Source organism: Cyclopterus lumpus, chromosome 18 (genome assembly GCF_009769545.1).
Source record: "Cyclopterus lumpus isolate fCycLum1 chromosome 18, fCycLum1.pri, whole genome shotgun sequence".
Taxonomy (NCBI): domain Eukaryota; kingdom Metazoa; phylum Chordata; class Actinopteri; order Perciformes; family Cyclopteridae; genus Cyclopterus; species Cyclopterus lumpus.
In genome coordinates, this window is record NC_046983.1 from 12,689,769 (window position 1) to 12,717,755 (window position 27,987).

Consider the following 27,987-nt stretch of genomic DNA (forward strand, 5'->3'; position numbering starts at 1 on the left):
TACATTTGATTGATTTATTTGGTGCATTAAAGACTCATTATGCCTGAGGTAAATGAAACAATCAAATTATACTTTGCCTTTAGCGAGGAGGAAATACTCATACTTTTTACCCACAACATCATAAGCATCCGGTCTTTGAAGAGACATTGGAGGTAAACTGGCCAAAGAAAAACATTCATTATCTCTTCTTGTAAATTAACCATTTTAATCTCAGACAATATTCAAGCGTTTTCCCTATACATTTCTGTGATTTTTACCGGCCCTCTCCTGGCTCCATAATTCATTTCTTCTTGACCTACAATGGGCCGTCGTAATCAACAGATTTATCAATAAGCTTCATGTACTTCACTGTCTGGCTGTGCTCACTCATCAACACAATGCTCAACCAGCAGTGATGTCAAAAGTGACACCTAACCACAGTGTGTGTGAAGGCGGCGGCCACAAAGCTCGACTTGTGACCTTTACAGCCGAGGGCCGGGCGACCGCTGGCATACACATTGTGTTCGACATGACAGGAAGTAAGAATCTGCAATCCAAAACAAACAAAAGCAAAACTAGCCACCTGTTTTCATCTGTGGAGCGGTCTCCTTAGGAGGCAGCAAAAACATGAAGCGAAACTGTGCTAAAAAAAAAAGGGTGAAATCGTGGAGTCACGAGGCTGTAGAAAAATTAAAAAATAAAACAGACGCACCGCACAAACTACAGGTAACGCTCGGCCATGGATACAGACCGAAGCCGAGCGGCTCCTTCCAGCCGATGACGACTACTCCTTTCATTAGCGATCGAGTTGCTCATATCAAGTGTATGCTGGGCTGGAGAGAGAACCCTTCATTTGTGTCCTCTTGATAAATATTAAATAAATACATTTTAAAAGACGTCACACTCAGGCATCGGAACACCAACAAGCTGAAATGTACCTTTAACTTTAAGGGAAGTCTGTGTCCAACAGCAGCATCATTTACGCCAGTTTCATTGACATACATAGAAAGTGTAAAACTCATTTTACAGGCGGCTCATGACCTCTTAAAAACAAATGGAGCTCTCAGAGACACAGGATATCCATTTCATGGGTTTTTTTAGCCCAAAGAGCAACGACAAGTTGACTTCATGGAGTGGATCAGGAAACTAAATCTGAACCAACTGGAGAAAAATAAACACACAAATGAAAAGCACACAAGGATGAAATCAAACTGAAGGAATGACTGAGAAAATAAGTGCAGAAACAAAGAGATTTAGAAACAGAGACACAAGCTGAAGTTCCACTTCACATATTTCAACACTTCAAACGTCTGACTCTGGAGATTCATTTGAAGACATTACTTCCCTGACTGGAACGTATAGAAATTGGAAGAAGTAGCCACATTTAAAGAAAAGACAAGTGGAACTGCAGCTAGACGGAGTCTAAGAGGAGTGGTTTCTCTGTGGGTTCCTCTGTGGGTTCCTCTGGTCTGTGCAGACCTGGGTCCGCCTGCTGAATGTGGGAGTGTATGATACATTCTTTAGGGGTGGTGGGAGATAAATAAGGCCTCGTATTCCTTTTCACAGCCCACCCTCATCACCATCACTGATAAACCCCCCCTCTAGAGTCCTGGTTCCTGTTGGAGCAGTGACGCAGCTCTGGGGAAGAGGTTTATCACAGCGGCAACTACCAAATGAGTCCCGCTGAGCTTAGAAGTTCTTTCTCAGGTCCATGCAGCCTGCTGAGGGTCCAGTACCCCCCACCCCGCCCCCCCACACACACAGAGGGCTGGAGGGGAGAACTGGTTGAGTCCAGTAACGTGCGATAGCTCAGCGCTTTAGCACCGGGCTGCCTCGCTCCGGATCTTTCTGTAACGCCTGCAGGACCTGAGGAGATGGAGGGAGGTACGGTTAAAAAAAACAAAGAAGAAAGTAACCTAAACACCCTCAAATGGAACCGCTGCGTCGTCCTACCTGCGCCCACTTCCTATTCCGGCTGGTCATGTGAACGGCGGCGATGTGCTGGAAGAGCTGCTCGGCGGGGAGGTTTTCGGGCAGGCGGGTGAGGAACTGAGCCATGTGGATGAAGTCCATGGTGGTCAGGACGTCCTGGTAGAGACGCAGCAGGCCCAGCCCCGTGCGGAACAGGAACTCCTCGTTGTCTCTGCAGAACACGTCCCACACCCGGCAAGCCAGGTCCAACGGCAGGGACTTGCTGTACAGGGTGAAGATCCTGGAGAAGAGAGTAAGAGAAGACACTAATTGAGCCTCACGAGTGGCAGAAGCGAGGCGGCTGAGGAGGAACGGTTGATACTCACCAGTCAATTAGATAAATATCGGGCGTCAAGTTGTTTTTCTGGAAATGTGCAAAGAGCTTTGGTAGGTTTTCTTCAAAGAACACTTCAAATGCCGCAAAGTAAGTCAACATCTGTGGAGAGAGGGAAAGCTGGTCTTACAGAGGGACACACAACAGAACCAGGACTGTGACCAATGAGCAGCGAGGCGAGTCACTGTGGACGTGCTCGAGGTTCAAGTCCAACCTGCTTTTATGCTGCTGTCCTTTACAATACATTGCTGGATAGTTAAACTATCTATTTGAGTCTTTTCTTAAAAAACTCAAATGTGAATATTTGCTTATTTCCTTTGTCGATTTTAAATATATTTGAGACTGTTAAACTGCTGGTTGAACAAAACAAAAGTAATAAATAAAATAACGTATAGTTTCAGCCCTAATTACTATGATGTCCCAGTTAAAAGGAAAATTCCCCACGTTCTATGTGGATGTCCGATTGGTGTTGATGGTAAATGTAGTTCATTGAATCATTACATTGCTCAGCGCGCGCTATATTACTTATATCTACAGAAAGAGGGGTTCTCTTGCTGCTCGATGAGCCGTGCCGGCAGTGCCTACACGTCCCAGGGTGCATTGCGTGCTAGCGTCAGATGCTCTTCTTGCTCGCCTCTCACCGCTGCATTTTAATTCCTAAATATATGACTGGAAGTGCCCATACATATATAAACGGTGCCAAGAAACAGGCTATGATGATTCTAAATAGCATGTGTGTCGTGTGTATTAAAATGAATCGTATGTTGAGTTTATGTGCACGTTCTGATGGTGGAAATCAGTAAGATAGTGTGTGTGTGTGTGTGTACTAACAAGGCTGTGGTCGACTCTGAAGAAGGCCATCTGACAGGGCTTGTTGAGCAGGTTGGCAAAAGCTATAAAGGCGTCGGCTGTGTCAAGGTTCAGGATCAGCACTGCTGCGATGAACGACATCCCCTGCACCTACACACACACACACACACACACACACACACACACACACACACACACACACACACACACACACACACACACACACACACACACACACACACACACACACACACACACACACACACACACACACACACACACACACACACACACACACACACACACACACACACACACACACACACACACACACACACACACACACACACACACACACACACACACACACACACACACACACACACACACACACACACACACACACACACACAGTTTGTACAAGCATACACAAAGATGAAAAGAACTGTGGCCTAACAGGGGGGGGGTGCAAGCATTAAAAAAAAAAAGAAGTGTTATAATGTAACATATACTTTGACTTCCGTCCCTGAATACGAGGGCAGAGAAAAAAACACCGGCGGCAAGTTAACCTGCGTTTGCGTGTAAGTTTAAGTGTAAATCACATTTGAAACTGATCTACAATGATAAAGAGCCGAGCGCCTGTCTGGATATTTAGGATGGAAAGAGATTAAATGCTGATGCAGACAGATGCAAAGAACAAAATAGAAACAGCTGCACAGAGGTGAATGCATAGATTGTGTGTGTGTGTGTGTGTGTGTGTGTGTGTGTGTGTGTGTGTATATAGCAGCACAGGAGTTGGGGTCAGTGCAGGAAGTCACAGTCATTTCAAAAGCAGACGCAGCGTGGGACCTCAAAGCACAATGCGGCTTCGAAGAACTGCACAAGTGCAAACATGACTTCACTAGAAGAACATCCAGCTCTTTTTTAATGCCACTTGGACAGGTTCCCACTGGATGATGGATGATGATGATGATGATTATGAAGATGATGACGAGGGGATTTATGAGTGATGTAGAACTTCAGAGAAAATGATTGAAACACAACCACCACTATGAATCCGTCACTGGCCTAATTTGACACATTCTTCTCGTTGAATCAAGGGCATGTGGTTTGTTGCCATTTATGTCGATACCAGTGAATTCCTAAAGTATTCATTTATCAATACTAATAGTAGTTGGAACATATTAACTGAAAATGTATTTCGAAGAGATATTAAAATATGTGATTTCTTTTTACTAAAATATGGGAAGAATGTCAGTATAATTTGTGAACATTTGTAGTGAAAAACATCTGGAAAATATTTTAAATATGCCCAAAAGATGTCTGAAAAATATTTGAATATATATGGAAAAGCATTAGTAAAATATGTATCTGTGTATATATCGAGATACATATATTATTATTTCGGGAATTATTTCATGAATATCATGTACTGAATGTTGCACTAATATTTTTGGAACCTTACATTCTACATTCAGGATCAATAAAGCGGCAGGATGTTGGTATTGGAACGTGTTGGACTGTTGTTAGCCATGTTGGCTCCTCCAGTTTATGTTTACAACCCTGGCACTGATAGAAAAAGTATTAGTAAAATATGTGAAAAAAAATGATCAAATATATCAGAAATATGTTCATCAGATATCGGAAAAAGAAAATGCCGCAAAATGAACATTGTAAATGATACCTTCAAATCTTGGTCGTATGCAATAAACGTACATTACGACTTGAATATAATCATTAAATGACAGCTCACACTCTGGAAAACGTAAACTGCAGCTCATACAGTCCACAATCAAACCATTTGGTTATGGAAAATAATAAATAATGAGTAGGTGTTGCGTGGGAGGATCCAGGTCTGTGCTCTGTCATTCTTAACCATCTATAATAAGTATACAAATGTGCTTCTGTATCAAAGCAGGATGTCAGGATGTCGGTGTGTGCGTGTGTGTGTGTGCGTGTGTGTGTGTGTGTGTGACTTACGTAGCCAACGTCTGGCCTGTAACAAGTGTATGCTCCCAGAATGCTGTGCAGCACATCATGATATGGCCCGCCCTGACGATTGACAAAGAAATAATGAAGACAATGGAACAAAAATGGTCAATATTTTCGGCAAAATTCTTTTGGATTTTTCTCACTGACCTGCTGGAAGATACACAGATGGGGGAAGGTTCTTGAGATGTCCAGCTTGATCAGCTCCAGACTCGACTCCCGATCTGACGAACCGGGATCTGGAAGGCAGAGCAAAGCATTATGAAACAAAAAGGAAATATCTTAAAACGTGTATAGTATAACCTTTCATCTGAATGGCCCGAGATGATAAACAAGAGGCCACAGCACTTTACCTTCAGGTTCGGTCTCTAAGGAATGTGCCGACGTGCTGCTCCACTTCTCTTTGGCCCGGGCCAGACAGATGCTGTACAGCTCTGCAGGGACACAAGACAGCACCCCGGTACGGTCAATACGAGAGAGCAGGAGGACGTGAGGACTGGACAGAAACCCCTGAGGAGGATGCTGCACCAGTGACACTCAAGGGGATTAAAGGAAAAAGTGATCCCCGCCCCCCCTCAGTTGTTAGAAGTTTTACGGTTACTATAAATACATTACATTTGGCAAAGTGGCACCAGTGAAAGCATGCAGAACGAGCTTGTAGCACTTGTTCAGAAAACTATTACTGGATTCCTGTGATGCAGAATGCTCCTGATTCTCAGGTTCTGGAGTTATGGGCGTAATATTTGCAATGGACATCGGATGGACTGTGGATAAAAGGTGACTCAGGAGATGTGTATCCTGTCTGTGTTCAGATTTCACCCCTAACTTCTATTACACTTCTGTCCTGAAATGTGGCAGCAATAGTCGCCACCTAGCACTCGTATACAAAAATGGCAAACGCTGAGCTTTTCGTTTGCTTTAAAATCAATACGAGTAGTTTGCTGGCTGCTTTCCATACCAGTACAGATAGAAAACATAAAGGGGACATATCAGGCTCATTTTCAGGTCCTGACTTGTATTTTCTACTAGAACATGTTTACATCCTTTAATGGTCCAAAAACACATAATTTCTCTCATACCATCTGTCTGAATGTACCCTGAAATGCTCCATTTTAGCGCCCGCCTCTTTAAGCCCTCCGACCCGTAAAACCCCAGTCCGCTCCCATTGGCTTGCAAAATAAAATGTGGTGAACTTTACTTGGTAATTCTTACTGAGGTAGTTCTCAAGCCGTGGGTGGAGATACTCCGTCAAGCTACTTTACTCAAAATGGGGGAATACGTCACTGAGCCGACACAGAGACCGAGCTTTGTACGAGTGCGTCTGCTCGGAGTGATAACGCAGAGGACTGTTCTCCATAAAAGGCTGAGTCGTACAAAGCAGAGCGGACCGGCTCAGCAGGCAGCGAGCGCTTATCAGCAAGAAGAGTCGGTGCTCTTTTAGCAAGAGGAGAATTAATCTGCAGTGTGTGTGTGTGTGGGTCCTTGTACATCTAGCTTTGTGAGGACCCATTTGAGTTTCAGAGTGAGGACATTTTGACAGGTCCTCCTTGGTTTTAATGTTTAGGTTAGAATTAGGTTTAGGTTAGGCATTTAGTTGTGATGGTTGAGGTTAGGGTTGGTGTCTTCGCTAGGACTGGGTATCGGTACTCGCTACCTTTAAAGGTATCGACACAGTATAACGCAGCATCTAGAAGTATGGAAACTTCTCCAGTCCAACGAGACCTTCCTCGATTTTGAATGCCACATATGATGGCGGTAACCGCTAAATGAGCGCCGTGCAGTGCAGCGGCACCACAACACACCTTTCATTCACACAATGGCTATCAAATAATGTGCTCCATTGGTATCATTTTAAAAAAGGCACTTGTATTTGTATTGGCGTCGTAATTAATTATTTAAACAATACCCAGCCCTAGTCCTCACAAAGATAGAAGTACAGGGATGTGTGTCATTGAAATGCTACTTGTTCCCTCTGGTATTGGGATAATCATTGGACCATACGCCTTCTTAATGAGCACACTCTTCCTTCCACTTATTCACTAAAAGAAAGTGAAAACCCTGTGTCTGTGTGTGTGCAGTATGTGTGTAAGCAGTCAGGTAACACACACACGTACCATGTGTGATGTTGAGCTCGTTGCCCACGGCCAGGCTCCACACTTTGCCTCTCACGCTGGGGGGGAGGCCCTGCCACCAGAGGTCTCTCACTCGTCGAGAAGTGCACCTGGGGAGATAGAGATGTGGGTTAAATGTGAACGGAATGTCGAGCACACGGGAGGTCGCTTTGATAGTTGCGTTTCACAGAGGAAACTATCATTCATCGATCAGAACCACAAGGTGGCAGACATTTCCTCCACTGCTGCAGTCCACTTAAGGGGCAGGAAATGAACTCGCTTTAGAACAAAACTAACCCTGAACCCAACTTTTACTCTGCATGTTTGCCATATATGTCACTGTAGACTTAGTTGGTAAAACATGATCACAAAAAAGCCACCATTTTCACAAGTACTAAGTACTAAGTACTAAACTCAGTCCGAGGTGTGACAACATGAAGGAGTGGTGAAACTCGGAGGCCCTGACATTGATGTTAATTTAAAATCAACACGCTGGAATGACCGTGTGGCAGTTAAGCAGTTTGTGTTTTGTTAATCTCATAATGAATCATAATGTTTGCATGTGATTTCTCACCGCAGCGCTCATCTACAGCAGCTGTTCGGCGGACGCTCCCAATATCGTGCAAACACAAAAATTATGTGTAATTAAGTGTAATTCTGATTTAGTGTACGGGTAAGAAAACAGACCATTAGTGATGCCCATGTTGGCATTTTACTACTAATTTCCAACAGATCTTTGGTGTACATTCCCTTTCTTTCTGCCGCCACTGATACCTAAACACACATCACTTCCTGTCTCTCTCCATATTGCTCTGTTAGCTGCTCCGATCCACAAAACGGTGAAGTTGTATGCAGAATGTTCATGATTCTAAACTCCGTTGTTGCTTGTACTCACAATGCACTCCAGTTAGGCAGGATCTCCTGGTTCCAGATCTGGGCGGCGGTGCCAATGCTCTCCTCGAGCTTGCAGCGATCCTCCAGCTGCTTCTTTCTCTTCTGAGCCTCCTTCAACTCTACAGACCGGAGCGTGGAGAGAGTTGGGTCGGGACAAAACAGAGGGGGCGTTAATAGGAGGGGTGGACAGCGGGCTTAAGAGAGACATCGTCCGGTCAGTCCTCCAGAAGCTCTGGAACAAGACAAGAACCTGGATGACTCACCTCTCTTCTTGGCCTGGGCCACCATCTCCTCATACTGCTGTCTGTGTTTCAGTGCCTCCTCAGCTGGCTTGGCAGGCAGATTACTGTAACACACATACATCAAGCAGAGGAAATGGATTAGCGCCTATATGTTCTCGGAGCTTCGCCTGCATTATTCATGTTGAGCAGACTTGTGATGTAACAAAACACTCAATGTCCGTTTAGCTTTTCTGGAGCTTCCAGTCATATTGCATCTCGGGCTGTCCCGGAGGTCATTTTTCATACTGTCATAACATCATTTAAAATGGTCTTTGTTATTGTGGTTATATAAATGTAATTTATTGTGCCATTAGATTGCTGCTGAATAAAAACACATTGTGAATTGTTGGACATGATTACATCCATCTTTTTTCAATAATTTTTTACTTTTGAAATGTACAACACCCTGCAGTTATTATAAATATTTGGAGCACATGAGTCAGAAACAATCCTACCACTGGAATCTCAGTCTACAAATAGTATAACACTACAAATATATGTAGCCTTACCTGCAACTGTGCAGAAATACTGATGTTTATACATCATGAACAGACAAGCAAAACAAAAAAGGTTCTGCGCAGCATTCAAATGTTGATTGAGAATACAGCATTCATTCAAGCTCCAGATAAATTGACTTCTCTATATTTCAAAAAAAGAAAGAAAATGGCATTTTCTTGCTTATCTGCAGATTGCTTCAGAAAAAGCAAGTGGGCGTTGAGTCAAGATATATTTTTTTATTATTTTATGACATTTTCACTCTGTAAATTTGGGTCAAAGTAATTTAGTGTTTGCTCTGTTTCTTCTGTAAATATGACCTCCCTGAACTTGTTGCTGGGGGACGCTTCATTAGCTCGTGTCAGTTGAGGTTCATGTGATTGCAGGACTTTTTCTGCTTCAGAGTGCTGAATCTCAGTCTGGGTTGCACCATAATAAAATACTTAATCTTCTATATTTCTTTAAATGGAGATAGATGGAGGGTGAAATGGAATACTCTAACAATACTAAGCAAAAAACACTGACACTTTGCAAGTAGGTGCACTTTTCTAGATGAGTTTTACCAGCAGGGGGTGACAGTGAAGAAGGAATAGAGGTGGGCGGTTGCATGCAGCAGCTGAACTTGCCAGTCATGGTGTGATAGAATAATCTTCCTTGTGTACACACAAAAAAAAAAAAAAAAAAGTGCTAATCTTGTGGCTAAGCAGCACCACTGAATGAAACATGAGGCTGAGCGTCTGTCTGTTAACAAAACGTAAAATGCAAAAAGAAACAAAAAAACGGGGTAATGGAGACAGTCTGCGGGAGGGCTATTAAACTTTTAGCAGCACCTCTCCTTTACTGTCTGTAATACAAAGAGAGACGCAGCACAGCGAGCTGGAACAATACTGAAAGGAGTCTAATGACAGAGGAAGGACAACTGATAAAGAAGGAATGAGGGGAAGATAAGGACCGACAGGCAACAGATGTGGCTTTATTGTCTCATAAGAAAACTCTACTGGCAGTGAGAGAGAAAGAAAAATGTGGGATAGTCCAATGTCCCACAGGTTGAAGTGTGTGTGTGTGTGTGTGTGTGTGTGTTTCTCTGTGTGTGTTTACATACGCAGGCCTGTCCTCCAGTATGAGTGCGGTGGTGGAAAGCGGCTCAAAGTCCAGGTTTTTCCTCACACCCTGCCTGGGAGAGGTCGGGTTGCCAGGTCCAGCTCTGCCACTCTTTGTTTCATATTCCTGATGACAGACAACAACAAAAACGCACATTGAGACACAAACGTAAAAACTGGAGGTGGAATTTGAATTACAACATTTAAACACACACACAGAGCACAAATTGGTGGATAAGTTGCTTCGTGTTCCGCGTCAAAGTACAAATAGGTAATGCATGCAGCTCCAAAGCCAGAGAAAATTGCCACAAGGGCCACAGCTGACCACTGTTGTGGTCAGGCACAGAGTGCCAGGATTTAATGGGTTTGAGAGAGGGAAAGAAAGTCACAGAGGAACAGTGAGAATTGTCACGACAACCTTGTGACAACACTCTTTTGGCCTCCGAGCATTTGTCAGCTTCTGTCTAATGAGTGTGCGCTTTCTGCTCCACCACTGGGAGTGTGATACAGGCCTATAGAGAGGAGGCCATGTGACTTCCAGCCGGTTACAACCACAAGGCAATTTGACACAAGGCTGACTATCAGCTGACATACAGGTTATGTGTGTGTGTGTGTGTGTGTGTGTGTGTGTGCGTGTATGTGAGAGAGAGGTGGGAGCTCTGAGCTTATATCCAGAATTAGGGAGGTTATAGGGCACAAACAGTTCAGGGAAGACCTTCAGAGGAAACTGTTACATTGTCTCTAGTTAATTAGGAGTGCAATATGAGCACACACACCCAACTGTGTGTCCAAAATGGCCTCCAATGTGTGTTGAGCTGGTTTAATAATGCAGGCTGAGGGCTGCAGGCAATCAGCTTAACATGGTGCCGCCACAGGGATGTTCACATTGATCAGCACAGGCCACAATAAAGACGGAACAATCCATTCCGACAATAGGAGTGTGTGAGTGTGCATGCATGACTGCTCGTGATGCGGCCTGTGTTATTAATCCGTCTTTGTGTTACTGCCTGTTGTACCAGAGGCTTGGAGACAAACAATGGTAATTCAATTAGATTCAGGAAGGCAGCGCGTCATATAACAAAAGTAAGAGGAGGGACAGAAAAGACGTAAAGCCGGTATGAATGACTGAATATTAGACGTAATCTTTACGACTAATAGCAGTAACAAGTCTACAGCAGCTCTATGAGGCTGTACTTTTTGTACATACTGTGTGTTTAATCCAAAAAGCAGGTTTATGGGGGACAATCTGTTTATCTAATGGGAGTGAAACAGCAAATTTTAAAATGTAGCTTTAAAAAGGGGAAAGTAAACAAAGCATCAGTTCCTCATTATCTTATCTTGCAAAGAAAGGCCATGTCACATTTCAAAGTTAAGCAGGGTATCTATCACCATTTGTACTTCATTTGTGTTGCCGTCCGTCCACATCCGTCTTTCCTTCCCTCGGTCCCCTGGAAGTGAGACTCCTAGCAGTGCCAGCTGTTTAACTACTGTACCTGACAAGCTAACCTCCAACAAGCTAGCTAGCTGGGAACATGCTAGCACTAGTCATTCACAATAGCCCTCGAGTTAGTTTGTTAATGGTCAGTTAGCAAGAAGGCTAGCTTGTTAGCCAACAGGACGGTAAGCTAGCATGTTATTCAAGAGAGGAGGTTAAATAATAGGACGGTGCGAACAGCTAACAGGATAGCTTACTCACTTTTATCGATAAAGCTCAAAATTCACACTTATATATTTGTACTTTGTGTATCAGTTTTAGCAAAACTTTGCTTATACAAGCACTCATACAATACTTTGGCTAGTTGCCAGTTTAACCTGATAATCTAGAACATGTAATGTTCCTGATAATCTAGAACATTTAATTTTAAAAAGGTAAAAAGAAAAAAAAAAAAACATTTGCAAAACAATATTTCCCTCTTGTGAATGGTTGACCACATTTTGCCTTTAGTCAGTATTGATTTGCCAAAGGGAACAGCTGCAGGTCCATAAAAAAGGGTTAGTCAGAGCTTTGGACCCTGACAATAGATTGATACTGCAGAGGTGTGTGTGTGTGTGTGTGTGTGTGTTTGTTAGTGAAGGGGGTCCAGCAGCAATGCAGGTGGTACCAACAAGGTGGAACACGAGATGGGATGTGTGTGAAGCTGTCCTGAGAAGGCAAGATACGTGTGAATGTGAGGCGAGAACACGTGCGATGCAAATAGTGGTGTAAAAGTCTTTCAAGTATGCCGGGGTGAGAAACTTGATAAGTGTTTAGCTAAAACAATAACGGTGTAACACTGGAGCAGAATCCTGTCAAGGCTAACCACGTTACTGCACATTCCTCCGCCACTCAACAACCAGTCCTATTGGCAGCTTAGCGCTTCAGATGAAAGGTTTATCGGACTTCACACGGCTCCCTCTGGAGCTACGAACACTAAAGGCTTTGGATAACTTTTCTCCACATGTGCATTAGTACTCCCTTAGACCTGTAAACAGACTTTAAAGCGGAGCAATCGGTGGGATTCCCCCTCTAGTTTCGCAGCGAACAGATAGCTAATACATTCAGTATCCCTGTGACAGAGAGTCCATCCTTAAAGGATGAAGAAAAAAACTGTGTGTTATCTATTCCTGAACAATGTTGAGAAACCCCTCTTATGTCCTCACGTCTATGATGGAACTGTACTCCCTCTGTGCGGTAGCTTTAAGCTGCTGGAATAGCAACGGTATCCCATGATAACTGCCACCAGGGCAACCGGCTTTGTCACACTGGCTTTCAGTTCTCCAATTTCCTGATAGTGGTGGAAGAGCTCCTGGGCACTGACTGCACTGACTGGCTGTCATGCTGGCTGCTAATGGCCTTTAAAACTACATACGCTAGGATGTGGCCATCTGATTTCTGTTTTCCGTTTTCTGGTACAGATTTAAAACCTTGCAGTGTGCCTCATAGCCTGACACAATTATATTCAAGTACAACTTGGGTAAGTGCATGTTATATTACATTAAAAAAAACGAGCAACATGGGCTGGAAAAGACACGGCTGTTCTAAGTGCTGTTAAAGCTGTGCTGCCGTACTGCTTTGGATTGGCACCTTTGCATCACACCTCTTGAAAACACCTCTGGCTTTCTCAGTGGAAGCTGCGGGATGAAAGGCCACAGGAGGGCGCTTGGCCTGGTTTCACTGCGTGCCAAAAGTATTTTCCAAAGCCCATCAAGCGCAGGACGACGTGTGAATGAGTTAGACGGCGTCTGCGTTGTTTGGCAGCTACTGCAGGACAGGTTCATCAGAGCTCAAATACAGATTTGATTCCGCCGATTGCGTTTTACAGATAAAGAAAAAAAAAGAAAAGCAGTTATTTATGTACCAGCATTGAGAAACAAACTGGTTGGCCTGACATTGTGGGTCACTTCAAGCGTCACATTGTGGGATTTAACACATGCACTTCTGACACGGTCAAGTGTCAGCAGCGAACGCAGCGTCCTTTACTTTGCTTCACACATATCAGAGGAATTCACCTCATGATCAACCAAATCCATTTTATGCTGACTGTGCACAGATGTTGTCATATCTGATTATTCAGAGTGACAGAAAACGGCAAATGACACCCATCTCTGAGCCGATACAATACTGAAGGAATGACTGACTGGTTTAATTAGCGTCACTATATTGGTTGGCACGGTGACAGCTGAACTCCAGTTACCACAGGGAAGCCGAGGAGTCTATTGAGAAGGCTGTGATGATCTGGCAGCTTTGTTGAGACAAAGTGAGGAAAACACACAATATCCAGGCAAACAAATGGAACCACGAGCACTGGTGTCAAAGCCTCAGATACAATCGCAGTGCTTTTAAAAAAAATTTTAATCCAAGCATGCTTGCCTGGACAGCAGAAATAAAGTGTCTCACTGATTCAGCTGTGTTGAGCTCTTGGATGAAGTCCCTTGACACACTTCAAAATCCTTTCAATTTTTTTACAAAGACACTATTGCACGTGCTTTTGTTGTACTAAGTTGAGAGCTATGATGTCGAGTTACACTCAATAAAAGATGGGTCACATCGAGTCCATTGACACATTTAGGGAAACTTAAACGTGTTTTGTCTTTCGAGAGACACCGCTGACTAATCAGCCCCACCACGAAGCACAGAGCCACGGCAAGCTGAAAGAGGCTATTATGAGAAACCCGAGTCGTCCTCTTGCTCTGCAGCGTCCCGTTCACACTCTGACTGCCAATGAGAGCAAGAGAGAGAGAGAGAGAGAGAGATAGAGACGAGGTGGGTCGGCCGAGTTAGTCCACTTGTCCTCGCGGCGCAAAATGCTCACTCACCATGAACGCTGCTGTTCCTTACAGACGGACAGTCCTCCGGTGGGGGTTCCTTTTTACAAAACCTTAGCCCAGCGTCATTGCTGCTCCTGAAGGAGGGAGGGAGGGAGGGAGGGGAGGGGGGGGGGGGGGGGGGGGGGGGGGTGTTGCTCACTCCTGGCAACAAGACACCCAGGAGCAAGAAAACGAGGAGGAGGAGATCAAAAAGGAGGGGAGATGGACAGTCAAGCTGCCAAGGGATGAACACACCCCGCATTGGAAACGATGCAGCATGATACCCCCAGTTTCTCGCTCTCTCTGAGCAGTGACGCTACACTGAGCAGCTCTGCATCAGGTCTGCTGCTGCGTGTGTGTGTGTGTGTCAGCAAATCAGCACCGCCGTGTGTTATTAGTCCCCATCGCTGCACCGAGGGGAGCTCTGCGCTCTACCGTGTCCTGGCAGCCACTCTAAATCAATCCCAGAGCAACAGATCAGGTTTCAGAGGCTCAGCCTCCCGAGGTGCCGATACAGATACAAAGCGTGTGCTCTGGGAGGATCTTTCCTCTCGTTTACGGCTTATTGGATGATTGTCACTTTGGGGAGTCATGTAGAAGATGGACATGTTTTTATTTATTCATCAGTAATCAGAACTTGTCTCAGTGTTCTGCGATTGTCAACCCTGGTTATATCTAGTTACATTATCCATAAGGAGTTACAGGGTTCACGAGTTATAGCGGTTCATGCAGAATTTCAGCAGTTTGGCACAGTTTTACACTGGCAAATCTGTCAGACTAGACAATAAAAGAAAGTTCTATGGCCTATTTGTTCATGTTTTAAAAAGGATTTAACCTGGGCCAGGCCATGCACCTTTGATAGCAATCACATCCATATCGACTACATCCATTCAGGGTTTGTTTGTCTGTGTTCTTGGCGTATCTCGAGAACTGCTGATCCGATCTACTTCACACTTTTGCTAAAGAACCCATGGATTGCTTTGTCAAATGTTATGCAATTTGGACACGCAACATGTTCAGCATCAATAAGCTTTGAATAAACAAGCAAACAACGCTTTATGTAGTAGTGGGGGTGGAGCTTCAGGGCTCTGTAGACTTTAAAGGTTGCAGCTCATTGACTGCAGTTCACCTTTGCTGCTGGATGCTGATATCCAATGGAAATCCAAGAGGGACAAAATGCTCTAAATTATTTATTCTAATAGCACATTTTTACCAGCACTTCCCAGCAGTAAGACCCAGATAAATGAATGGAAAACATAATAGCAGATGTTTCAATACAAAAGAATCAATATGCTATGACCCCAACAGTCACCAAACCGCAATCTATGCCAAAGAGCATGGAAGCTGTTCTGGAGGCTCGTGGTGAACCAACACTTCACGCAGACTCTTCATGGTAGTTTTCCTTTTCAAGTCTCACCCATCTGTACACGGCAAATATTACCTCTAATGTAGAAGATTACTTTTGCTTGATTTACAGCTGGACTGATCCAGACTTTTCATTCTACATGAACAGTGTTCATTGTCATCATCACTATGACCACAATGGTTCAGAAACACTTCCATCCTGACCAGAACAACAACAAAAAATAGAACACAAAAGATCCCTTTATGCCATTAAAAGTAGTTCCTAATACATCAGCACAAAACATTAGCTCTCAAAAGCGATTTAAATGACCTCCTGTTGGGAATATTGTCCAAATTCAATTCAAGCCCCACTCCCCAAATCTCAGTAACGCTCCAGGTTGCAACACAGTGTGATTTAGACCAGAGACTCAGCAGGTAACAGAATAATTACTTTCTTCAGCAGTGACTAGGCATCGCACCGAGGCCTCCAGATATATATTAAAGTCCCCAGACGACATGTTGCTGGTGGAAATAGCACAGTGTGTCTCGTAGCAGCTGAACAATAACCATGGCAAATAAAGCTTTACACACACGAGTTACTGACTCCGCCTTTGAACAGCAACGTCGGAGCCAAGACAAAAGCTTGAAAACCTAGCCTTGTTATCTGATTCCTGAGGTTCAGTATAGGATTACAACCACAGATGAGATGGACTTCAGCTATGAAGCACATGCAGGTGTTTGTGCCTGACAGCATGTCAATCCTAGGAGTATACATAGCAAGCGATTTAAAGCCAGTGTGTGACATATTAAAAAAAGGACAGATATGTAAACTGCAGGAACTGCACGTCAACAGGCCTTTGGACCTGGCTTTCTGCAGCACAAAGAGCACGGGGTAAACGGAAGCCCAATAACAGGCTTCTCCAGGCTCTAATTACAGGCTGCCATCATGTTCTTTGGTTTATTTCACCAGTAGGTGGATTTAAAATCAGCCCAGAGACACGTCCCTGACTGGCTTTTCGAACGGCAGTGGGAGATAATGCAAGTGTTCAGTCACCAGCAGGCTATCTGACCAAGACCGGCCTGAGCTACGGCAACACTACGCGCAGCTAAGAATCTGGCACAGATAAGTAGTTGGATTATCCTCACTTGCATGTTTAAAAATGTTTTTTTTCTAAATCTATTTCAGCTAGTACAAGATTAATACGTGGATCTTTTCATTGTATTTTGGCTTTTGTGTTGCATGTCGATTCATTATTTAGTCTTCCATGTGGAGATAAGAGTGGGAAGTCGTAGTGAGCGGAGCTACAAGCCGTTCTTTGGAAGGACTCAAGCTACAGCAACATTACACTTTTGTTACAAGTAGGAAGCGTATCGGTTGAAACATTGAATTCAGAAAAAAGCTTCCTGCACTGAAGTGACAAAAAAAAACATCTCATGTTACGCAGTACAATTAACAAACAGTGGTCCTAAAACCAGGAAATGAGTCGGCAACTTTCGCTTTACCGTGGCACATTTACACTTTTTACGTTAACATTTAAGTATCAAAGTTGTTTGTTTGCCATAGAGTTTATCTTCTGCAATAATCCAAGTCAAATAGCCAATGGGAACATCCCATTGGCTATGTATCAAGGGAATCAGTGTGATGCTAACTTCCGGGCCAACTACAGAGACACGTCCTCCCTGCAGCACTCGACAGCTCCTGGAAATGGAGCGAGTGTCCTACACTACTGGGAAATGTAGTGAAACTAGTAGCAACACTGCGTGTAGCATTGCTACTCGCTATCCTAAACTGATTGGCTTAGAGCCACTGTGGTTTAATGTGCCGTGTCCTTTCCATTATGTTTCGAAGAACTGAGAGGGGTTGTTTTTTTCCTGCATGCGGCGTTCTAAAAATAGCTGAAGAACCTAAATGTCACTAATGGGAGTGCTGTTGCTCCAGGCATTGTGCTCCTGGTACTGGAGAACACCACTGACGTCCCTGATATTTTAGACCTCTATAAAGTCTGAGCCCTCAGTTGGCGTCATAATGTTGGTTTATAGCACTTATTGGTCTTTATCGTCCCATGGTAGCTCTGCTAGAAGCGTTTATTGCACCAAAAGCCAGTTGCTCATCCCGATATGCAACAGCTTCAATTGAGTTCTAAAAAGGTCAATGTTACACTTTAAATGAATACAATTAAATACCCATTTCATATATTTAATATTTGGGGTTTGATGAAGTCAAATGTCATACTTCAGACATGCAGTTTGATGCATTCCAGCAAAGAGTTTCAGTGTAAAGAAAACGATTGAACTTATTTAAATTATAAAAAAAGACAACGGCACCATCTAAAAGCAGTCCATTTAACTTAAAGCCTGCATTGCAGAGCTAATGTAGCCGTTTAAGATGCTGTCTGACAGTTTCTCAACACAGTGCAGGTGGTTTAACGGTCAAATTGAAAACCTGAGGACCAACCGCAGCACCATAAACCACAGCTGACGAGACCAAATAAACCAAACTAATATGATGCACGAGGAGAGCTTGTTTTCAGGGATGGCTGGCCTACAGTGTGGAAACCGTGAACCCCTGATCAGAAAATACATGACTTTCTTAAAAAGATAGAATTTCAAAGTGCTTTTTATCGATGAGGAAAGTGAAAAAACAAAACAACTGTTGGATTGTCTTTACAAGTGACTAATATCTACTCCAGGATGGAACACAAAACGCCGCCTCCGGCGTTGCCAAGTGAACAATAAGAGAGTGTGCATAAGGGGGCGAGGTGGGGACGACTGTTAAGTCGTCAGTGGACTTATTCCTTTTTCTTTTTGAGGGAAATTCTGAATACTGGGGTCAAAGTAGAGCTTCAACCAATAACAAAAGCTCTAATCTGAACATGTGTGGAAGAGATCCATGCAGCTTTACTGCGTGATGGCCCCCATGAACACATAGCCGGTTTGTGAATCCCTTACAATGAAAGATTCTACCTTCTGTATTCTCGTCGGGTCCTTGATGGCGCCCTCCCGCGGCGGGATTTTCCCGAACAGCTTCCACCCGGGGTCCCTCTGCTCCACCGGCCGACTGTCCTTCACCCTCCTGGCAAACAGGCTCCTGAGAGACGAGAGAGGGAGAGGGCATTAGATTGGAGGAACAAATGAGGTCACAAGAGCAGAATGTCGAACGCAGCGCCATGATGGCAGTCTTCTCTGGGTCCCCGTGTGGGTCCCCAGAGAGCCGCAGGAAGTGTGTGTGTGTGTGTGTTTAGCTTGCAAAAGGGATCTGGGGATTTAAAGAGGGGGAGCACACAGGCCACCCAAAGAGCATTTTAACCACCTATGTGACATCATGTGAGCTGCCAGGCTGGTCACGGCCACAGGACAGGAAACTAGACGATGAACGCGTGACACAATAATGTGATGTAAAAAGCCGTCTCTGCTGCTTTCATGGAGGAACACGATCTTCACGCCTGACCGTCCGCTCTTCTATCCGCTCCATTTCAATGGCGTGAACAGCCTTCCCTCTTTCACGGCATCACAGAGCCAGCTATTCCTTTCATTCATCCAGCACAGCGCTTTTGTCACCGACCTGTTAGCGGGGCTTTCATCAAAAGCCTGAATGGCTGTGAAAAGACATGAATAAAGTGAAATAATAAATAAAGAAAGGTCATTATGACCGGGCCACGAAACATATCAAGGAGTCCATCTCCTGCTGTTTGTCCAGGTTGCTAAGTGTAATGATTCTGACCCAGCATTTGCTCTATGCAACATTAAGCCCTTTGTATAGACACCACATGGAGAGGAGGTCTGACTCTACGAGTTGTCCCAGGTGGACCAATCTGACCTTTTGCCCTCTGACTGCCACACAGTCCGTCCAGGACAGGAAGCGCGCTGCAGGCTGGAGATCGCTGGCCGCTGTGAGTTTGTTTTGGAGACGTTTCGTCGGGACATGAAGCCTTCTGCAGTGCTCACGAATCACTTGTTGAAAGCTGACTTCCCATGATTCATCCACGCACGGCCATAAGGACAACCACAATAGGGATGGTGTTGGAGAACTGGTAGAATTGTCAAAACAAAAATACACTAACTGGATTAATTAATTTAACATGACATTTTGTATGGGCTGCACCAACGAGGATTATTGTAATCTAAGATTATTTGACCAAAATGAGAAAGAAAAGTATGCTTTTATTCAACAAATAAAGACATTTGCATGCTTAACTTTCGACTGCTCTGTATTCCTTAACGGAACATTACATTGTTTGCTATTGAACTAAAAGTCAGTTTGCTAACGTTACTCATGGTTTATGGCAAATAAGCTAATAAATAATAATTTCTGCTCCTTTGAGAAAAACAACAAAAACTGGTTAACCAAATTAATGGAGACGTATGGCCAAATCAGCCGAAAAACAGACAAAAGCACAAAAAGTTTTTTTTAAATGAATACTGAATCACATGTTGCAAAGTGGAGCTTAAAGTTTGGAATTAGAATTAGAAAAATAACATTTAATCTAGCTTGAGTAAAAACTAAACTGAAGTCTAAAGAGAGGTTCAAATTAAAACTTTCTGAATTTTAAAAAGATACTTTGAGTGAACTTGAGTTGAAGTGAAACCATCATATTACATGGTTTTTAAATTAACAGGAAAAGCAAAGAGGCGTGACCTGTACCGTAACCCTTGTATTTGTACATCACGTTCACAAGACTGCGTGTGTGTGTGTAACACAATCAAATACATATAATAATCCTGAAGCGCATTTAAATGTGCAACTCTGCCTCTACGATGTTTTTTATTTTTATTAACTCTGACTCAGCTGCAGTTACTGCTACAACAGTGATGCTTCATTTTTATTTCCTGTATTAGAATCAAACCGTCTGTCGGTGTGTGTGTGTGTGTGTGTGTGTGGGGGGGGGTTTGCAGCTCGCATGTCTCGCCACAGTTCGACATCAAGCATCGGCGTTGGGCCGCTGAGCCAGCACGGCACCTTTGACCTTATGTGCTTTCCAGTGACAACGCCTCCCTCTTTGGAAGAGACGCGAGACCGATGCAAAACATGCACTCTGCTTACGGAGAATGTGGTACAGCAGGACAATGCGAGCAGCGGGAACTATTTCCTCACTGTGTGGGAGTGTCGAGGCTTTAAATGAGTGACATCACGGATATCAAAAGGCCAGCACAATGAGTAATATTCTTCTGACAATGCACATTGGAAACACAAAGCAACCGGAAGCTTCGCAACCATTCTTTCTTTGCTGGAAGAGGCTTGTGCAGAACCAGTTTACACTCGTACGTAAGGCTGTTACGGGATGTCTGCTGTGATCCGTCACCCAGCTCCTCCTGGAGGACATTTTCAAAACTCTGATGCAAGAGTTGGACTAATAAAAAAAATTAAATAACTCAACGTCTGCTGACTAGCTTCATTGTTCAACTCCACTTCTTCAGAGTTGAGACACATTCATGACCCGTTTACATGACACATTTAGTAACGTGACCAGAGTTTAATACAGATGATGACAACTGAGCAAACTCTGTATGCAAAAAAAAAAAGGACTGTTGAGCTACTATGTCCAAGGTCAACACACGTTCAAGCTCATAATAACAGTCATCATAAACAGTGCAAACCAAATGTGGGATGATTGTTTTTTTTAAACGTATATAAATAATAAGTGCACATATCAAACAGCAAGGCTGCAGTGGAGAAAATAAAGTGGAACCGGGCTTTGAACTACGGGGAGCGGTGAACTTGAGTGACCCCCGCGAGCTGCCGTAAAACAACGCTACACAGCTCAAAGAGCAGAGGTCAACCGAGTGCCACCTTTACAAAGTTAAAACCTGACTAAGTCTCAACTTTTAACACCTCATACGATTCTCCTGCAACAGCTCGGCGACGGTCGTGCCGAGCGAGTGTTCACAAAGCAGGAACAGGACTTGCATTCAGTCCGTGGCCGGGCGCGACTGAAAGGCCGCGGCTACGCTCCAGTGCTCAAGTGGAGCGGCTGCTCGTTGAACATGAGCTGAGGCTTCGCACCACACACCGTTTGTGGTCGAGCCTCCCGACGATTTTGATGGATTTCACAAGACGTGCTCTCCTTCTCGGTGTGTGCTCTGCTGCTCGCTTGCTGACAAAAACACAGGAATTAACCACTTCAAGCCCAATGGAAACAAGACGGCTGGCATCCTACCTGACCTGTCAACGTACAGGAGAAGTGATGGGGATACCATCCTGCTCTGTGGATCTAAATTAAACAGGCACCTGGAGGTTGAGCGCTGGAAGAAGGAAAAACAAATAAAAAAAGGAGAGCAAAAACTGAAGCTCTCCTTTAGGCAAGATGAAGGCCCATGTCTTCCATAGCTTTAGTTACAGAGAGATGGGGGGGGGGGAATAAAGTCCCACACAGCAGCGGAGTTGAGGCAGAGTGAGATTGTGGAGGAACCGGCAATGAGAGGCCTGACTTAACAAGTGGGAGGAGGAGGAACGGGTGAAAGGAGACGGGAGTCTGAAGGGCACCGAGGGAATGAGTAACTTCTCGACGAGAGGAAGGACGGATAACAGAGAGAGAGATTACTGGGAGAAGTGGAGAAGGAATGTAGTGGTTGGTAACGCATGATGCATCACATTCATTGATTTAATCTTAAATCAAATCACGGGGACAAAAAGAGAGAGAGAGAGAACAAAAAAAAGTTCAGCTTGCAGAAACGTTTTGATTACGTTTATGCAAGTAATTTGGTCAGAAACGTGCAACTTTGACCTGCAGGTGGCACTAGAAGAAGAATCAGAAGATCATAATCATGTTCTGGCACCATGGATTTATAAGACCCATTCCATGATCAATCCATCCTGTACTCGTTTAGATGTTTCACTCTGGACCAAAGTGCTGGAACAACCAACTGACAGCCCCGATTTTCATGCATGCACTTAACATTACATCATATAATATATAGTTACATTATTAATATGTAATAATCCAGCCCTGCCACGCTAGTTCTTACTTCACTTTTGTTCTCATTTATCTGAAGAAGACTCTCTTGACTGACCTCTGAAAAGGTTCCTTCAAAATAAAAAAACATTTCGAATTTGTTTTACTAAAATACATTTTCTTTCCAAATGTGTGTAATGTCTGCTCAGAAAAAAAACACATGTATATGTAACCAATTAACAAAAATGGTCGTATTATTTGACCAATTGTTCTGCTCTATTAAACACTTTGTATTTCTTTGATTCTCTGTTAATAAGTTTCTGATTTTCATCGGTTTCTTCAAATAAGCTAGAGACCAGCTTGCGATGGGACCACACCAGCCAAATCGGGCCTAAAAGGAGGGAGGGGCGGGGGGGGTGGGGGGGGTGGGGGGGGCTTTGGTGGACTTCCACATTCAGCACTCGTTTTGACCTCAACTCCACACCTGTAAAGATGCAGTTATGGATACTGCATCTTGCGGGTTTGTGTCGCAGCAGGTGCCCCAATCGGTCCACAGAGGGACAGGCATATGAACACTTGGCTTGAGTACACTACACTTCAAGATGGATCGAAAAAACACTGAGGGAGTGGGCCACCAGCTGGCCAAAAATCACAGACGGGATGAAGGGCGCCAGCATTCATATCTAAAAAGGTAAAATACTGTCTGCTGCTCCAGCTGCTTCTCTGTAATACACATGTGTGCCTTTCTAGAAGGACGGACAGGCGCACGGAGACACACACACACACACACCAGCAAGCTTGATGCAGTGTGTACAGCGAAAGCCAGTTTTTTTTTTTTTTTTGAAGAGGGTCACATTGTCCTTGAGCTGTGATGTGCAAGAGCGGCGGGAGGGGTGAGCGAGGTTTGTAAAGCCACTTTGAGCAATGCCTCCTTCAGTAAGGCTGCAACAAGGCCTTAAGGTAGTACAGCATGAGGCTGGTGCACATACAAAGCTTCTTTTTTTTCTATAATAAATAAACAATTACTGATGATTAAAGCTTTTACACACGTGATGTGCAAGTAGATGACAATGCATTGCAGACATTTGTCATTCAGATCAACAGTTAACATTAGTGGGACATTTTACTTTCAACACCCAGTTGAGCATTAATAAGCAATATATAAACATTGTTTATACATCTGCCTTTAGTAACCTTTGTAGTGTATTATTAGGCAATTTTATCAATGTACAGTATTTGTCAACATTTATAATCCATAAAGACATATTTTATATGATACACAGGAGTAATTATAAATGACAAATTCATGAATAAACTGCCTAAAACTAAATCTTCGTGTGTGGCTGTTAATACAAAATGTATTACTTGTTGATAAACAGTTTGTTATTGTTAAATAAGGGGTCTTGAAGTGGATAAAGGTGCAGCTGCAAACAAATGATATAGCAAGAAAACGCAGATAGGAATGGTATTTAATTTCTACACCTTGTGTGTGTGTATGACTCAATGGAAGTGCCGGATGTAAAATAGTTTTTGGTTATGAAAACAAAAAGCTGACTTCTCTTACATGATTGAAACCTATTTTGACAAACCATTGCAATTGATGGAGCCAAGTAAAAAAAGAATGATTGATGTATTAAGAGTATGGAGCCATGCATTTGTAGTTTGCCTAAAGCTAAACGACCATCTAATAAATTAAATAAAATGTCCTTTGGAGGCTGACATTCTGAACGTACCTGTTGAACAAGCTCGCTAGAGGTCCCAGTTTCTTTTGTCTGCCATCCTCTTCCTGCTGCGTGGCACCGGACCCGGGATGCGGTCGCACTGGACTCCACAAGTCTCTGGGGTCTCCCGGCGAAGAGGACAGCGCCACGTCGGAGAAATGAGCCGCACCGCTGTCGTCCGTCTCCAAGGTAACAATGGCGCTGGAGTCAGAAGTGACGGTGAGATCCAGGATGTCTTCATTGGAGACCGACAGCTCGGTGCTCATGCTGGACACGCTGCACACAGAGATGTCATCACTTCGGTTCAGAGCTTTGCCCCCAAGACCCGTCCCCGTGGTCGCGGACAGCCGGAGGGCGGGGCTAAAGAGGCGGATGGAGTCGTACCCGCTACGGGGGAAGGTGGAGGATTTGCGGATGGCGTTACCATCAGAGTGATTGTCATCTAAAGTCAAAGTGGCAGGACAGTAGGAGCTGGAGTCCGGGACAAAGCCTCTGTCAACTGGCCGTTGGTAGCCGTGGAGGATGGGCTCTGGAGGGTTGATCTCCAGAGTTGGGATTCCCGAGTCCTGGGAGGTCAAGCTGTGGCTGTCCTGGTTCAGGTCTGAGTAGCTCTTCTGTGGGCTGCAGTAGTAGATGGGGGTGGAGGAGCAGGATGGCCTGTAACTGGGCAGGATGGACTCGCTGTGCAGGATCGTGCTGGTTTCCTGGCAGTGGTGGTTGGTACCATCGTGGAGGTCAGAGGCAGTTACTACACAGCCATTCTCCACTATGACTTCTCCAGACACACCTTCAAAAAGAAATGGACAATCAATTAGATTGATTTGTATACATTTTTACAAAGTTTTTCATTAACTAAAATGAGTAAAAGTTCAATAATTGTGAACAGGAACTATGAGGAACCTTTATCTGCTTATGAAACAGGCTCAATCTAATGCTTCTATCTAATGTACAAAAAGACCATCAGCAAGAAGATTGGCCTTTTCTCCATAGTTATTCTGGAGGACTAACCACAGGCGCTTTTGTCCCCGGGGGCCGCCAGAATCAACACAGATATAAAGACCCTGGGTGAAGCTTTAAAAAGGTCTTGTGAGTAGGACCTGTGAAACTGAATCTTCTCCGGTGAGCCAAGCGTGTAGGAGAACTACAGTATCCGATGTAAAAGTATGTGAGGGTGAACGGCCGGGGCTTGGTTCTATTGTCCGCTCTGAGCTCCGGTAGAAACATGGCGGCCGGCAGCATGAAGTGGACCTGCTCCGTATGGAGGTATAAAATGGCTCATTCTAAAGCAACGGAAACACAACTCTCGTTTTCAGGTGATTATACACTTCGTTATGATTCATATTCCGGTTCTGCCATTAGTGCTACACACTGTCCTTTAATAAATATACAATGTATAGTGGTTTTAAGTGCTGGAAAACTAAATATATTATTTATATTTATATTTATATATATATATATATATATATATATATATATATATATATATATATATAGGGGCTTTCGGGGAATTATGATTCCGGCCAATTCGGGCCTTGAAAGAATTAATTACAAAACGACAATAACAGCTCTGTGAAATACAGTGTTAGCAAAGGTTTCTTCTGACCAAGCAGGGCATCAGAGGAACTGGGTGTGGAAACCTTGAGAGGTGAAAACTAATCCCACAGCATGAAACTAGAGTCTGCACTGTAATGTGAACGCCAGCTGGGGGAAGCTAAGCTAAAGCTAGCGTGTCGAGCCAGGACTCCAGTGGACACAAAGACAACTGTACCCCGTCCCGTTACACTCTCAGCTCTTGCCCACCGGTGCCATAGGACGGCTACTGCTGATGCATGTGGTGTTCAGACACTAAGGGCCTTGAACACACACACACTAAAATTAAATATTTTAACAGTCAACAGGGCCGAGCTTTTTATCCAAATAGTTGACACATAAAGCCCTAAACCCTGACCTGCCAGTTGTCACGCGAGTGTGGCCGACTTTGTCCTAAAACAAAGCAACCGGTTTGATCCTGTCACTGTGGAAATGATTTACAATAAAAAGTCTGTGTACAATCTCATTATTATTATTATTATTATAACCATGTACAGAAAACATGTTGAAATGTCTTTAAACGTAAACAGTGTGCCGCTCGTGAAGGTGTTAACCACAAGAAATTAAAGCTCTGAGGCCACGCCAGCATAGACGTGCATGTTCTTGTTCAGAAGTCCTGATTAAAACAAAAGGGATCGTCTACTCAACTGAAACACCCATATGAGCACACACCTAAGTCTTGTTCCGCGAGTCACGATACTGTTATTACCAGTATCACCAGAATGAAGTCAACATGACATAAGCACATGTGGGAAATTGCTGGTTTTCTAAGAGATTTGGGTTAAGACACAATGTCAAATTCTAAAAGGGGCACTCGGGGGACCAAAGATTGGAATGCATGGTGTGATGCAGATAATACGGGGCACATGACAAGTTGCCTCTTTTTCCAATTTAGCTGTATATGCTTTTAACACAGAATTTTTTTTTATTTAATGGCATTTTTTATGTTTTTATTGGTCTTCCGAATACATTTTGCAGGACGGAGGTGAGACATGTATCCAGTTCGATACAAATTCAAAATATTATCTGAGCAAATGCAGCTTGCATTTATATGCAGAATGTCATTGAAGACACTGGCTTTAACAATTCAAAAACTATTTTAAGTGTTATGGCTCATTAACTGTGGGGGTTTAAATTTGAGTGCCCCTCGTTAATTTAAATGCATGCCGAATTGGATACATTTTTCTGGCCGAATTAATGACTGACTCATAATTGTTTATAATAAGTATATACATACATATAAAGTCTGAGTGGTTAAACGTTATATATATATATATATATATATATATATATATATATATATATATATATATATATATATATATATGTGTGTGGTTAAAAGTTTAGTATTTTAAATGTATGCCGAAAAAACGCCACATGTCATGGTGTATCGACTGTGTGCACGTACAATATTATTGTTATTGTCAAATCTAATAACTTTAAAATGCAGTTCGGCGTACTATGTCCGTGTCGGACAGAGTTCGCGTGGCGTGCGTGTGTCAACAGTGACAACTCCACGGCGAGTCTTTGACGGCGCACGGACGTGACCTACCACAGCGGCTGTCTCTCCGGTCCCGGGTACCGGGGGTCGTGTTCGCCATGTTCGCCGCCGCTGTTGATGCTACAGGTGGCTCGCAGGTAGCCGCCGGCTGGAGCGGTCCATGATGAAGCGGTGACTACCGCCGCGCCGCCCTCAGCTCCCCGCCTCCTCAATGCTGCTTAGGGTTCACAAACAAGCACCGCGGAGTTAATTAGCCAGGACGAACACATTAAAGGGGAGGGGAGAGGGGGGGGGACAGGCTGGTTAACATAAACACCACGTCTACCGGGACGCGCTCGCCAAGTGCACTTGCTCGACGGTTGTCGCAGCGCCTCCCGTTAGTGCGAGGAAATCAAGTTAAAAATGCCGGAGACGCGCTTTCGCTCTCAGAGCACGCGCCGCTGCTCCGGTGTTTCCAGAAAACACAAGCGCATTTCTAAAGTTTACACGGTGTCGGTAACATTTCGTACCTGTTTTGACGCTTCCGCCGCCATTTTAAAAAAACAAACTTGTGCCGTGAGTGCGGTGCAATCGAGTCACGAATGCTCACCGTCGATGGGTTTACCTGTGTGGCACGGAAGGCATTAATAATCGACCTCGCGACTTGCGCACAGGCTCCTCTTGCAGGGAGGTTTTGGTCGGGAAGAGGAA

At 44.0% G+C, this 27,987-nt stretch overlaps 1 protein-coding gene across 7 annotated transcripts; it reads right to left on the reverse strand.

Annotated features, from left to right (window-relative positions):
* tbc1d14 (TBC1 domain family, member 14) lies at positions 1-27,963 on the reverse strand. 7 transcript variants are annotated; one of them, XM_034556721.1, is made up of 15 exons: positions 27,887-27,963; positions 27,349-27,511; positions 24,219-24,993; positions 18,560-18,683; positions 9,967-10,091; positions 8,352-8,434; positions 8,090-8,207; positions 7,198-7,304; positions 5,437-5,517; positions 5,234-5,322; positions 5,075-5,146; positions 3,116-3,244; positions 2,277-2,386; positions 1,933-2,191; positions 1-1,845 (listed from the first exon to the last, which is right to left on the reverse strand). In XM_034556721.1, exons 2-15 carry the CDS (start codon positions 27,395-27,397, stop codon positions 1,789-1,791), a joined length of 2,178 nt encoding a protein of 725 aa, XP_034412612.1. In that variant the 5' UTR covers positions 27,398-27,511; positions 27,887-27,963; the 3' UTR covers positions 1-1,788. The 7 variants fall into 7 exon arrangements, 6 of the variants coding, with proteins under 6 accessions (XP_034412612.1, XP_034412610.1, XP_034412611.1 ...); XM_034556719.1 differs by having other exon boundaries at positions 27,349-27,514; positions 27,807-27,922; XM_034556720.1 differs by having other exon boundaries at positions 27,807-27,910.
* Positions 27,964-27,987: the final 24 nt, after the last annotated feature.